Genomic DNA, 14,760 nt, shown 5'->3' with positions numbered 1-14,760 from the left:
GTGGGGAGAAGAGACAAAGCACAGGGCACCGGCTGCCTCCCCCAAGGCTGTCCCTACCGAGACTGATGGTGCAGAGGATGTGAGGGGTGCGAAGCACCAAACAGATCAGAAGGCTTTCAGGCTCTGATATTCTCTGTTCCCTGTTCTAAGGTCCCTCCCAGCTCTGACAACATGAGATAACATGTTTTAAGGTCACACTTTTAAGGTCTACAGTGGACTTTCCTCCCAACAATTCTGTGAAGTACATAGTACAGACTCTGTTTACAGGGGAGGAAACTGAGACTTCAGGAAGTGACTGCCCAGCTTCACACCACAAAGAAGTGGGATAAGCATCAGATGACACTGAATAACTGAATTCAAGAGTAGGAAGGGCCTGTCTCAGCCAATCAGGCCACCATACAGAAGGGAAACCCCATAAAAATGTGCCTGACCAGTGGAGAACTCCAACCTCGATGGCTAACCATGAAGATCCCGAAGATCCCCTCCCCTTCCCAAGGCAGCCCACTCCCCTTTCAGACAGCTCCCATCCTGACATGGACCCTGACTGATGTCATCTCTGCCTCTCCCCCTCATCATTCTGTCACCTGGGGACAGGAACACCCAGGCTAGTCCCTGCTCCTCAGCTGTTTCCCCTTCTGTCAAACAAGGGTGTGGGCCTCAAGAAGCCCTCTAGTCCCTCGGGTTCTGCAGCTCTAAGTTTGAAAATGAAATAAGAAAAAGAAAAAAGAAAGAAAATGAAATGAGGTGGGCAGACTTCGATTCCCACAACTTGATCGACTTGGCTATATCTGGCAGCATGTCTTGCCTGTGTCTTCTCTTCTCCTGGTGACACATTCCCAGTTCCTTTAACCTATAGGAACCCAAGGGTCCTGACTCCTATTCCAACACTGTTCTCACTCCTGGCTGCCTCTCTCTCTGAAACTAGTTGCACAAATACAATTAGACATTGCTTTGGTGCCTGTTGCATGTAGAAAGCTGGGGCCTCAGTATGCAGGTCAGGGCAACCTCCTCCAGGAAGCCCTCTCTGATCCTACCCTTTCCCTCCCTTTGTTGCCAATCCCATCAAGCAGAAATGTTTCCTCCCTCTCTCTCTTCCCCTTTCAGGGGTCTCTACACTTTTTAAGGACCTCCTCTTGGGGCTGGGCAGCCCCATGACAGAAGAATGGGAAAATTCCATCTGGAATCCAAGATCCAGAAGCAACTTCATAAAACATCTCTCCCGACTCACATCTGGCCATCCTCCACTCATGGTACAGTGGAGAGAGGGCTGGGTTGACAGTCTGAGGACCTGGGTCTGACCTCGAGCTCTGCCACAAATAACCCTTGTGACCTAGGACAAGGTCAATGAATTCTTGGGCACTTAGCCTGAGAAGACTCAGGTAGAAATTGGTGGTTGTTGAGTTATATGACAAACTGTCTTAGGGAAGAGAAATGAGATTTATTCTGCTTTGGCCCCAGAGGGCAAAACCAGGATCCCTGGTGGAGAGAGAGTGAGGAGGGGTGTTAAAAAGATGCAAAATTAGGCTGGATATCAAGAAAGACTCCCTAAGAATAAGGCTGCCCTTATGTGGCCTGGGAGCCTCATGGAAGAGGGAGCTCCCCTCCAGGGAGGTCTCCAAGCAGAAGCTGACTGGCCACTGGGAATATCCTAGCAGGATTCTTGACACAGTACAGAGGGGTTGGAGTAGATGGCCCTGGGGCTTCCTCCAGTTTGGGAATGCCATGATTCTGAGGTTCAAAAGTAGATCAAGGGGAGGGGAGTGGAGGTAGATCTCTAAATGAAACAGGATAGAAAAGCTTTCCTTTACACCTGGTGGTGGGAAGAGGCTGAACTCTTGTCCCTCCGACTATGAGTCTGGGGGACATAAAACATGGAGCAGAGAATGTCAGGGCTGGGAGGGGCCTGAGAACAGGGAATGTCAGAGCTGGGAGGGAGATAAGAACAGAGAATGACAGAGATGAGAGGGGTCTAGCTGGGAGGGGCTTTAGAACAGGGGATGTCAGAGCTGGGAGGGAGCTTAGAACACATAACACAGAATGTTAGGAGTGAGGGGAGCTTGAAGTCCCATGGTCTTAGATGCTCCAAGAAGGGGCTACACCAGCCAGAGCAGGCCCAGCCTCCCCGAGTCCTCAGCATTCTTCTTCCCTGAACCTGTCCCCATTCCAGCTCCACACCATGACACTTCTTTGCCTTCTTGAAGACTATCTGCCAGTGGCTCATCCTGGCATCAGCCCCTCCCTGTTGTTCTTGGTAAAGGGAATCACTGTCGTCCTACCCTTCCTGTTCTCTACTTCCAGTTTTAGAAAAAACACTGCTTCAGCCTTGACCTTCTCTGCTCCATCGATCATCCATTCCTCCACCCATCCATCCACCATGGAACACAAGATCACAGCACCCTTGAGCCTTGGAGCTGATGGTAGAAGTCACCCAATCCAATCTCTACTTGAACAGGAATCCCGTATATAACATGCCTGACCATGACCTCTGTCTGCTTGGAGACCTCCAGTAATGGGGTGCTCACTACCTCCTGAGGTAGCAATTTTGGACAGCTCATTCTTAGGAAGCTCTTCTTATGCTCTTCTTCCCGAAGGGCACTTCAGTTCTAATGAAAGTCTTTGGGCTCCAAGCCCACCATGTCACGCGTGACCCTACAAAGTTATTCCCCTCTGGGACCTTGGTTACATCTCTTGAATAAAGGCTTTGGTGCGGATGACCTCCAAGTTTCCCACTGTTAAGCCTCTGGAACTGAATCCCCATCGCCCTTAATTCTGCTCTCTCCATCTTCTCCCTCTTGTCCCAAGTGTACAGAGGAAGCTGACGTTGGGGCTTTTATCCCTTTTTTACAGATGAAGGGCCTGATGCTCAGAGACGTTAAGTGTCTTGCCAGAGGTCACACAGCAAATGAGCTGTGAAATTAGAGATGGAGCAGGGCTGCCGCTGGGCTCCCGGAGACTATTTCTAGTGACATTATTTGTTCAAAAAAGAGAAAATAGCTGGGTAGTGCTGAATTTATGACTTAGTTCACAGAATTTTTAAAAAACAGAATCAGAGCGTTGGCTGGGGCCTGTGTGAGCATTTAATCGAATCCCTGCCCTGAGTAACGAGCCCTATTTACAATACCTCTGAAAGGCGGTCGTCCATTTGAAGACTTAGAGTGATACCTTCAAAGCTGCCCATTCCATTTTTGGACAGGCCTCGTTAGCATCCAGAGAATGAAACGATACAGCCCAGAATGGAAGCATTGCTGGGGAGGGGGTTTGGTGGGGGGGGGTCATCATCTGAGCCTTTTGGCAGATTTGTGTCTGATCCGTTTGCTGAGATATCACAGAAAGCCCAGGTAAAAGGACTCAGAAGATTTAGCCTCAAGAATTGAAGACCTGGGTGGGGGTGGGGAATGAGGGAGGACACATGAGACCCACCTTCGAATATCTGAAGAGCTGTCAGACTGGGGAAAGATTAGCTTTGTTCTGCTTGGCCCCAGAGAGCAGAAACAGGATTGACAGGGAGGATTCATAAGGAGAGAGATTTTGGTTCAATGTTAGAAAAGCGTTTCTAGCCATCAGAATGTTCGACAATAGAATAGACCATCTTGACAGGTAGTGAGCTCCCCATCATTGGAAAGAGGAGTCAGAAAGGGAGACTTTGGACCTGGATGGTAGCTAGAAGCCCCCTGAAGGTCTCTTTTTTTCTAAAATGTCAAGCTTGCGACTGAGCTGTTCCAGAGTCCTGAGAAAAGGAGGGGAGGGGGCAAGGGAGGGGCTCCTAGGATACTCACCCTGGCACACAAAGGAGGAAGGGGTCTCCCCAGGATGGATTCGGCCTGTAATGAAAACCACCTTCTGCTCAGCTCCATTGTGGAGGTTCCCTGAAAGAGGAAAAAGAAGAGGTGTCAGTCAGGCAGGGCCAGTGGATACTGTGAAGGGTGGCTCATGTGGCCAGCACCATGTGACCTCTGGTACATCGAATAGAGTAGGGAAGACCTGAGTTCAAATCCAGCTTCAGACACTTACTTGCTTTTGCAAATCACTTAACTACTGTCTGCCTCAGTTTCTTCATCTGTAATATGGAGATAAGAACCCCAGGGTCGTTGTGAGGCTCAAATAAGACGATATTTATATGGCGCTTAGCACAGTGCCTGGCCCGTAGTAGGCGCTATCTAAATGTTTATTCCTTTCCCAATTCATTTTGCTTGGTTAAGCAGAGGAAGCAGCTCGTTATGTGGTGAGCACACACTGTGTGCCCAGCTCTCAGGCCCACAGGCAGATACGTAAGGCACACTCCTGCCTTCTGGGAGCTCACAGTCCAACAGGGGGATGAGACCCAGATGTATGTACTTCTTCAGAACTTAATCAGTCAATTAACAAGTTGCTATTAAGCACCTCCTCTGTGTTAGGCACCATGCTCAGGGCTACAGATAAAAAGAAAACTGGCCCCTGCCCTCAAGAAGCTTTTGATCTAAGGAGGAGGAGATGCCATGGAAATATACAGGCACCTACAGATCCACCTTAGAGCGGAGGGCACCGGTAGTCCTGGGGACTGGGAAAATCTTTGTGTAGAAGGAAGAGCCTGAGCTGAGCCCTGGAAGAAGCCAGGGATTCTAAAAGGAAGAGGTGAGGAGGGAGGGCATTCCAGGCATGGGGGACAGCCAGTGCAAAGACATGGAGGTGGGAAATGGACTGTTGCATGTGGGGAACAGCAAATAGGTCAGAATATCTGTACTGAAACTGCTCTTCCCCCAAGATACTAATGATCTCCTAATGGACAAATCCAAGGACATCCTTTGTTCTACAGCCCCTCCCAGCTCAGACATTTTGTGTTCTCAGGCCCCTCCCACTTCTGACATTCCCTGTTCCAAGATCACTTCCAACCCTAATATTCTCATTTCTATGTTCTAAGATCTCTTCTAGCTTTGACATTCATTCCCCCTTATATGTTCTAAGTGCAAGGGTGGGATTGATCGAATAAATCCATCAAATCACCCCCTCTCTACTTAAATGATAACATTCTAGTCCCAGTTACTATAACCAAGGAATGTCTCAGTTGAGTCAAATGAAGCAAAGTCATTGCAACCAAGTGTGAAAAGGTTTCGATTAGATTAGCTGTCTCTGGTAAGCCACCGGATGAGCTGGGGTGATCATGCAGAAGAGGGGTCTTCGGGTTGGGTGAGGAAATCTGGTCATGCTCCCTGCGCAGAGATCAGTGCCAACAGAGGGACAGAGATTCTGGTAAGCAGCCAATGAGGACAGTGTTCTATCTACACCCTCTGAGGGGTTGCTTGAGGGAGTAAGGGGGGGGGACAGAAGAGAATTTTGACTTTGGGACCATCTTCACCCTCCCCCATGGACCTCATGAACCTCAGACATCCAGAAGATTTGCCATCCTTCCAACGGCATCTTAGCATTGTCTCTGGAACAGCTGATAGTCACATCTGCATCAGGAGCCAGGGACAGACTGGACTCACATTGACAGCTTGATAAAGAGCCCAGGAAAGAAGATCCACTCACTAAGCCTAAGGGGAAGCAGAAGCTGTGAGCTACCCCTTGCCAGACATGCTCTCTCAGCTTCAACTTACTTTCTCTCTTGATTCAGTACGTATTTGTGAGAGAGTGCCTCAGACATTTGGGGGATTTTTGGTACCAGTTGTTCTTACTGACCATCTTAGTAAATATCCCTTTCTAAAAGCTACTTAACTGGCTAAGTGACTATCTTGGGTGAGGAGGGAGTACACGGATGGGGACTCATGAGCTATTAGAGCAAGACAACTCCCAATCCCTCAGTACAACCCATTGAATCCTCAGGGTATGTAGCAGGTTCATCTATGCAAGGGAGAGTTGCAACAGTAGATTCCACAGCAGTCGCTATTTAAGTTCACTCTTACCCCTAACATCCTCTTTTCTCAGCTCCCTCCAACCCCTGGCATTTTCAGTGCCACGTGCTAAGGTCTTCCCCAGCTCTGACATCCTGTGTTCTATGTCCTAAGATCTCCAGACTCTGATGTTCTGTGTTTAGAAGATGTCCCTACCAGCTCTGAAGTTGTGTTTGATGGATCTCTCTCTCTCTCTCTCTCTCTCTCTCTCTGTATGTATGTATGTATATTTTTATGTGTGTGTGTATGTGATCTCTCACTCTTTATATACATAGAGAGAGAGAAAGAGAAAGAAGAGAGAGCATAGATAGATAGATATAGATAGGCAGACATAGATCTATACATCCATATATAGATATAGCTACACATACATGCATGTATATATCTATGTATGCATGCATGTATGCATATACACACGAGGATTAAAACTACACAGAACAAGAGGTCAGGGATGGATAGAGAGAGAGGCTTCCCCTCCCCCATGAGATCTCCATTGAAGTCCACATCATCCGACCTTCTGGCTCGGTCTTCCTTGGGACAGACCTTTAGACACAATTCTTTTGATCCCCACCTTCCCTCCATCTGGGGCACTCCCCAAACCTCCCCCAAACAGCTGGCTCCCTCCCTAGGCAACCACAATCACTGGTTGGCAGCCAGGGCATTCTTTTTACTGCGACCTTTGTTGTCTTCAAATTTATTCTGAAACAGGCCACTTGAGGGGCCTTCCTGAGAGCTGCTCTCTTTGCCCAGCCTGGCAGCTGGCACATTGAGGGTGCCATTACCAGGGCCCTCAGTAGGCACTGCCCTTGCTAGCATGCCCATTCATTGCCCTTGCACCCAAATGATTTGGCTCTGGAACATTTCTGCTGACAGAGGGAAAATGTAAATTGTGTCTTCCATGTGCACCCTAATTTTATGCAGCCCTTGTGTCTTCATAAAAAGATAACGCTTGGGCTAATAAAAATGAAGCATTCTGGGGCTAATGCAAGTGAATGTTTATGTAGGCAGGTAACAAATTGGTTTGTCATTTAGCAGCCCATAAAAAGCATTCTAATCACCGGCCGGCAGACAAGATCCAGAGCTTCTGCTGAGCTTAGGCCTTTCGGGGGGATAAATAAATCGGAGTGGGTGCAGTGATGCTGGGATGGGTACTCATGGTACTCCGTCCTCCACTTCCAAGCTTCACCACCCCCCAGGTGAGGTGCCAGGGTCACTCTAGTGGCTCGGAAGCAGACCTGGACTTGGGGAGTGAGCCCCCAGGGAAGAGAGCAGCTTAATAGACCTGCTGTTCGACCTAGGGGGCAGGGTCCCTTCCCCCCTCTAAGCTTTTGTTTCCTTCTCTGCAGAATGAGGGATCTGGGCTGGCTGGCTTCAAAGAGCTCACCTAGCTTTGTCACTCTGCAATGCAGGGATTGGGGGTTTTAAAATTAAAACAAGAAGCTAGAACATCACATTTGAGAGAACTGCAGAATCTCAGGGCTGGAACAGACCTCAGAGGGTCCCTAGTACAACGTTCTTCCCAGTACAGGAATCCCCTCGACAGGCTGTGTCGGTGGGGCTGACCAGCCTCTTCTGGAAGACTTCCAGCGATGGTTGGGTCAAGAACGAAGCTTGGATCCTGAGCCAGCCTCTCCCACTGTGGACAGCTCACATTGGCTCCAAGTCCTTCTTGACATTAAGCCTCAATCTGCCTCCTTGCCATTCCCACCCCCCTCCCCCAACACTCCACTGTTCCTAGTTCTACCGTTTGAGGCCAAGCAGAACCAATGAAATCCCTCTTCCAGGTGACAGCCCTTCTAATAAGTGAAGACAGTTCTCACAGCCCCTGGAATCTTACCCTCTCCAAGCTGAATAGACTCAATTCCTTCGACAGGACTTTCAGTTCACAGGATTAACTGATGGGTGGTGACTAGAGATCATGGTCCATTTACCATTTTCCGGGCGAGTAAACTGAGGCCCAAAGAGGTAGCTGACCCACCCAAAACCACACAGAAATTAAGGGTGCGGTCCCTAGAATCTGCACCAGGTCTCCAGACTGCAAATCCATACTTTTTCTACAACAGCGTCTACACCATATCTGGTACCCTGCCCTCCTCCACCTGTGTGACCTTGGGCACATTGTTAAACCTCTCTGGGTGAGCCCTAAGGTCCCCACGTTCTTAGGGTTCCCAATTCCCCATCCTCCAGCAGACTGTGGAGCCAGAGGATGGCTTCGAATGTCCTCTTTAGGGGAGGATGTCACTGGCTACTAGGAAGGAGGTGCAGAGTGTGCTCCCAATCCATTATGGTGTTCCTAGCAGAAGCAGCAATGGGGGAGAAGAGAGCTGAAGAGAAAAAGAGGGTAGAACAGGAGGAAAAAGGGAAAAATACAAAAGAAGAGAGAAAAAAATAAAAAAAAGATGGGAGAAAAGAGAAGGAGAGAGAGAGGAAAGGGAGGAATGGGGAAGTGTGGAAAGAAGGATGGAAAGAAAAGGAGAAAGAGAGCTGAGCTAGTCAATACGGCTGAACACAGGACAGCAGATCTTCAGCCCTTCCACTTAACAGATGGGGAAACTAAGGCCTGGGAAGGGAGATAACTTTACCTGGGGTCATCCTCAGCCCAGTGAGATAAGTCCTATCATCTGATCACTGCTCCAGATCAAAGGGACCTTCCCACTCCCAAATGTCCTTCTGACTGAGATGGCCAAGGCATCCCTGTTGGATGACTTGGTGTAGCTGTCCCAGGATGTAACTGACCATCCTTGGAAATGTTCCCCATCCACAATCAACCCCTAACTCCTTAGACCCTCCTAACCCGCACTGCAGACATCCCAGAGATGGCCAGCCAGGACCTTGCCATTCTGTGCTGTGTTAAGAGAGGCCAAGTATCTCTGCAGTGACCGACAAGGTCGACAGTCAGGTATCAAGGTGGGGCTGCCAGAGACAGGCAGGGGGAAGCTGATCTACTTCCGTGGGAGGGATATGCAAATTACAGCCAGGAAACAGTTGGCTTGAACACTGTTACGGGCTTTTCCAGAATAATGAGACTAGAGTTCAGCCTTACTGTTAGTGGCAATAAAAAAGCCATCTGCTTTCCCATGGAGGCCCATCCAGATATGGAGATCATCTCTAGAAGGAAGCAAATGAAGGTAAAGGCCCTACAGCCCTGAGTCAGCCAGACTAGAAGTCAAAGAAGTCATTAACTGTTATGGCCATCGAACAGCTCTTCATTGACGGTTTGGCATGGCTCAAACACTTTCCATGGCTCCCTATTTCCTACAGGCCCCAGCCTGGAATTCCATCTTTAGCTTCTAGCCATTGCCCATCCTGCACTCTGTGCTTTCTCTAAACTGAATTCTTTGCTGTCCTTTAAACATGACCTAGCAACTTCCTACTGGTTCCTAAGGGTCATGCTGCCTCCTCACCCCTGGAACGTTCTACCCTCCACCTCTGGCTATTCCACCCTTCAAGGCTCCTCTGGCATCCCACCTCCTCAAGGAAGGCTTCTGGATAGCTCCCAGACCACACTCATCTCTCTATCCTCTAAGATCCTGCAGAATCATGGGTCCTCCCAGGTGGATCATGGGAGCAAAACTGAGAGGGCATCCCATCTACCCTCTGACCAATCCCTGAATCCTGGCAGCAACACTCCCAATGGACCATCAAAGGAAGCTTGCTGTCCTTCTCCCCAAGGGGTCCTATTTTACCGTTTAACCAACAGGAAGTCAGTCCTTGGACTGAATGGAAATCTACCCCATATATGCGACCCCCATGCACCCTATGATCAAGTGATAGAGGCCTCCTTGTACTTCTTTGAACTCAACACTCCATCTCCAGACTCTGCGCCCTGTGCCAGAAAAGCCCTCCCTCCTCACCTCTGCCTCCTGGTTTCCTTCAGGTCTACGTTCTACAAGAGGCCTTTCCCAGTTCCTACCCATTACAAGGGCCTTCTCTCTGTGCTTACTTTTCCATTTACACAGTTAGTTTGTGTGTGTATGTGAATGACACATGTAATATATGCATATAGATCGTGAATGTACATAATCCTGAGCATGGTGTCTCCCCCATTAGACTGGGCGCTCTTTGAGGTCAAGGATGACGCTTCTTGGCCTTCTTTGCATCCCCAGATTACCAAAGGACTTCTATCTGAACTCCACCGAACAAGACAAAAATAACAATACCAATGATAATAATGACATCGGCTGTGTGCCAGACAGTCCTGGTCCTGACAAACTCGAGTTCACACGCGGGGGGAGGGCAGCATTCCCTGATAAACCACCTCTATTGGTTCCTATGCCCTCACCTAGCCAGGGCCTGGGGATTTCTAACGTTAGTTCAGGTCTAAATCCTTTATTCAGTCCTTGCATAACAGAAACCCAAGCAAACAGCATTATAGCAGCAATAAACACACCCGTTGGAACAAAATGGAAATGTGAAACATCTGAAGCTCCCTTGGCATCCATTCCTTCCCCCAGTGAATTCCCTCTCATGCCCTATTCCCCAGCATGGGGCCCTTGTCCAAGAACCTAGAAGTGGTGGGAAATAAGGAAGACTCTGGAATTCAGCGCCATGATGTGGGGCTTGCCTCCATGATGCAGGGCTCTCCGACATCATCGCTTTGTGGCTCAACTTCAACATTCCCCTTTCCCATCTCCTCCTTGGGCCCACGGAGAAGCTTCTTGCTCACACTAGTGAATGTCAAAGGCTGGACTTTGTCCCAGCTTTCTCCTGACTCCAAGCGCAACCTCCTTTCCACTATGTCACAAGACCTTTCTGTCTTTTAACTCCTTGTTCTAATGACATCCCAGGCACTGTTGACACAGCATCTCATAGGAAGCCAGATTCTCAGCCCACCTGAATCAGGCCTGACTCTTGAGGCCTAAGGCTTCATGGGAAGTGTAGTTCCTAGCCAGACAGGCTTGTGCCTCCTACACAGCCTTCTGGGAAGAGTACACTTGCCTTTGTTTGAACCACATCACAGTAATAATAAGTCACTTAGGTCAGTGGAGAGCGTGACAATTTGCCAAGTCCCTTCTTCACGAAAGCCACGTAAGATAGGCGGCATAAGCGTCATTGTTCTTGACTTATAGAGAAGGGAGCTGAAGCTCAGAAAGAGTACTGGATCCTCAGTACGATCGAGAAAAGACTGGACTCATAGCCAGGGCTCAAATTCCATCTTTGCTGACTGCTAACTCTCTGACCCCTATCTCTATGGGCCTCAGTTTCCTCATCTGAAAAACGAGACATCTGGATTAAGTGGCTCTTAAGGTCCTTCCCCACTTAAGTTCTAGGAGCCCCTGGATCCCTTCTTTGGCAGCACGGGGTCAGGTGGGATGCAGCAAGGCTGGCACCTAAAGCGGGGCCACCCGACCCCAAGCCCTGCCCTGTGTGTGGCCTCAGCTCTCTTTCTATGTATGGGAAATGCATGCTCCCTGATTGCTCCCCACACCTGGATGGTGGGCTCTGCATTCCTCTCTATGAACCCCAGAGCAGGGCGGCACCAGGTTCATTCATGCTGGGTTGCCCCAACTCCTCCTCCATACTATGGATAGCCAAGACTCACTTCCTCATCACTTCCAGGTTGGCAAAGCCCTTTCCTTAAGCCCTGGAGACAGAAAGTGTCAGTGTTATGAGGACTGGAGAGGGGAAGGCACCCAGGACCAATCACCGATCAATCACCAGGCATTTATTAAGTGTCAGGTGGTGCCAGAGACACAAACGAAGCCATCCTGCCTTCAGGGAATTTGCATTTTCTCAGACTGGGAAGTCTTGAGACTGTCATATGAGTTAAAAGGTGTGGAGATGTTTATCTGACTGAGGGGTGACATGGGAACTATCTTCAAGTATCTGAAAGGTGTGAGACTTGTCCTGGGGGGTGAGAGGGGGTGGAGCATGGCAGAGGGTATCAGGAAAAACTCCCCAGTTCCCCAAAGTGGAATGGGCCACCTCAATAGATGGTGAGCTCCCCTTCACTAGAGGTATGTAAGTAAAGACTGGCCCATCGGGCTAGACAGCTTTGAGGTGCTGGCTTTCTGATCCTGGGCCTGATCACCACAAGTATCACAGGCCCCGTTTCTGGGCACACCACCCCCAGGATGGGCACAAACAAGTCCCTGCTGAGCTCTCCCCCTCTGAAAGCCCAGGGAAGTGTGAGTGGGCAGATGGCAGATGCCAGGGCAGCACCTTCAGCGCAGTGACACGGATGTGAGCCGGCCCCGTGTCAAACACCCATCTTTTCCTGATAAAAGTGGAATTTCTGTGTGAAGAGCACTTTCTTTCCCGCTGAGAACTTCATTTCCTCCCATGAAAGTCCTGCTTTTAATCTCAAATCCCCACTGGCGTCTTCATCTAAATCCAGGAAATGCTATTGGGCTTTAGCGATTAAGTCGAGCCAAGGCGAAGGATTTCTATTCAAGTTGGTGATTTTTTTTAAACCAGCATTTTTGAGGGATCCCCAGAAGTTGCTTATTTCAAGTGCTGAGAAAAAAAAAATAAGACTCAGGAGTTTTCTCCTGCCTCTGCCGCTTCCCGTGATGTGAATCGGAGCAAGCTCCTGGCCTTCCGCGGGTCTCACTTATCATTTCAGTGAGAGGGTCTTCCATTCACTGCTTCCATGCCCTGCTTCTGAGACATCGGGCTCCGTGACCTCGGGCAAGGCAGCAGGTCACTGCAGACAGGCATGAATCAGGACTCGTAAGTCATAGACGACTTCTTGGTCTGAATCCCACCTAGCAACTCACTGCTTGGGTGACCTTGGAGGAGCCAGTTAGCCTCTGAGGGCCTCAGTTTCCTCCCTTATATTAATGAGGGGATCAGACTAAATGGCCTGCGACATCCTAAAATCCTGGCATAAAAGTTTGAGGCCTCCGCCTCTCCAAAGACCTCACAAATGTGGCATTTGAGGCCCTTCACAATCTTTACATCACACTGCTAACCCATATTGAGCTCTGGTCCACTAAAACCCCAAGATCTTTTTCAGAATAAATGTTGCTGCCTACCCATGATTCCTCGGAGAAAGAAATGGCAAACCACTCCAGCGTCTTTGCCAAGGAAGCTCCAAATGGGGTCATGGAGAGTCAGACAGCACCGAAAGACGACGAAATGATGATTCCTAGAGTCACTAGGTATCTCAGTGGATAGAGTGCTGATCCTGGAGTCGGGAAGACCTGAGTTCAAATCCAGCCTCCGACAACGACCCTGGGCGAGTCAGTTAATCTCTATTCGCTTCAGTTTCCTCCTCTGTAAAATGGGGGTGATAATAGCCCCTCCCCTGGATTGTCGTGAAGACCCCGTTTGATCGTCGCACAGTGCTCAGCGCCGGGCCTGGCACACAGTAAGTGCCGCACAAACGTCAGCGCCTGGCCATCTCTTCACTAAAATGTGGCGCCCAGAACAGCACTGCGAACGAGGCCTGCCCAGGACAGAGGCCCGAGGGGCCCCCGTCTGTCTGCATTAAGACAGAAATAGAGTTATTCCTTGGCAGCTCTTTGCAGAGCAGCTAAAACCTGGTAATGAGGAATAGAGGAGGGGGAAGTGGGGGGGGGGGGCTGCTGGGGTGGAGCCAAATACATGTGAATATGACGGAGAAACGACGGAACGGAGGAGAAACTGGGCGGCTCGGACATCCCCTGTTCTAAGGATGCCCCTAGTTCTGATATTCTCTGTTCTAAGGCCCCTCCCGGCCCTGACATCCCCTGTTCTCAGGCCCCTCCCAGCCCTGACATCCCCTGTTCTCAGGCCCCTCCCAGCTCTCACACTCCCTGTTCTAAGGCCCCGCCCAGTCTGACATTTCCTGTTCTAAGGTCCTCCCAGCCTTTTATATTCTGTTGGACCCCTCCCAGCTAGGACATTCCATTACTTCATCTCTGGCCAAGGGGTTTCTAGGGGCTTCTTGGAAGAGGTGCTATCTGATCTAGGCATTAAAAGATGGGTAGGAATCAAATATAAAAGCTGTGAAGGCGGGAAAGCTCAAAGCTAATGTAAGCAAAGGTGAGAGTCTGGAGAACAGTGAGTGGGCATGGTGGAAAGCAGTGTAGAGGTAGGTGGGCAGAGGATGGAAGAGGTGGCTGAGGTCAGATCGTGGAGGCCTTGAATGCCAGACTAAGAAGTTTATACTTTATTACAGGGTCATAGATATAGAGCTTTGAGGGACCACAGAGGTCACCCAGCCCCACCCTACCCCATTTTACAGATGTGGAAACTGAGGCTAAGCAACTTTGTCAAGGTCACATTAGTATTTTGTGGCAAACTGATGCTGTTTTAAGTTGGTCGGTCAATAAACATTTATTAAACCCTTACTGTATGCCAGGAACCTCAGCTGAAGAGCTGAAACTAAGAAAAATGACAAGTCCTCATTGGCCAATAATTACATGGCAAGGACCAGGCCATCGCAGTGGAGAGAGTCCAGACCTAGAGTCTCCAAGGAGACCCGTGTTCAAGATTCTTGGCCACAGAGGGTCTAGACACAGCCCTGCCAAGAACTTGTTGTATAAACTGAGACAAACTATTTCCTCTGTCTGGGCCTCGGTTTCCCCATCTGTAAAATGAGAAGGCTCTTCTAAGTTATGTCTAGAGCCCCTCTGGCTCTGACTTACCATCTGTATACACTGACGTTTCTCCTAATTCTAACATTCTAGGTTCTGTGTTCCCAGGGACCTTCCAGTTCTGACATATTATGTGAAAAGACAGATAGATGGGTAGGCAGATAGATAAATAGATAGATCCACAGACAGACGTAGATATGGAAGCCAAGTGGCATGATGGATAGGGTGGTGCCTATCTGGACCTGGAGTCAGGAAGACCTGAGTTCAAATCTAACCTGACACTAGCTATGTGACCCTGGGCAAGTCACTTAACCCTGTTTGCCTTAGTTTCCTCATCTGTAAAAGGAGTTGGAGAAGGAAATGGCAAACCA

At 49.3% G+C, this 14,760-nt stretch overlaps 1 protein-coding gene across 2 annotated transcripts in view; it reads right to left on the bottom strand.

Annotated features, from left to right (window-relative positions):
• Nucleotides 1–14,760, bottom strand: part of AGBL4 (ATP/GTP binding protein like 4) — a 799,994-nt gene that overhangs the window by 58,081 nt on the left and 727,153 nt on the right. For both annotated transcript variants that reach the window (XM_036757917.1, XM_036757919.1), the window contains one exon: nucleotides 3,777–3,866. In XM_036757917.1, the coding sequence (XP_036613812.1) occupies nucleotides 3,777–3,866 (90 nt within the window). The remainder of the gene's footprint in view (nucleotides 1–3,776; nucleotides 3,867–14,760) is intronic.

This window comes from Trichosurus vulpecula, chromosome 4, assembly GCF_011100635.1.
Source record: "Trichosurus vulpecula isolate mTriVul1 chromosome 4, mTriVul1.pri, whole genome shotgun sequence".
In the NCBI taxonomy this organism is placed as follows: Eukaryota; Metazoa; Chordata; class Mammalia; order Diprotodontia; family Phalangeridae; genus Trichosurus; species Trichosurus vulpecula.
The sequence above is the reverse complement of the archived record's forward strand: the minus strand, read 5'-3'. Positions and strand labels throughout refer to the sequence as shown.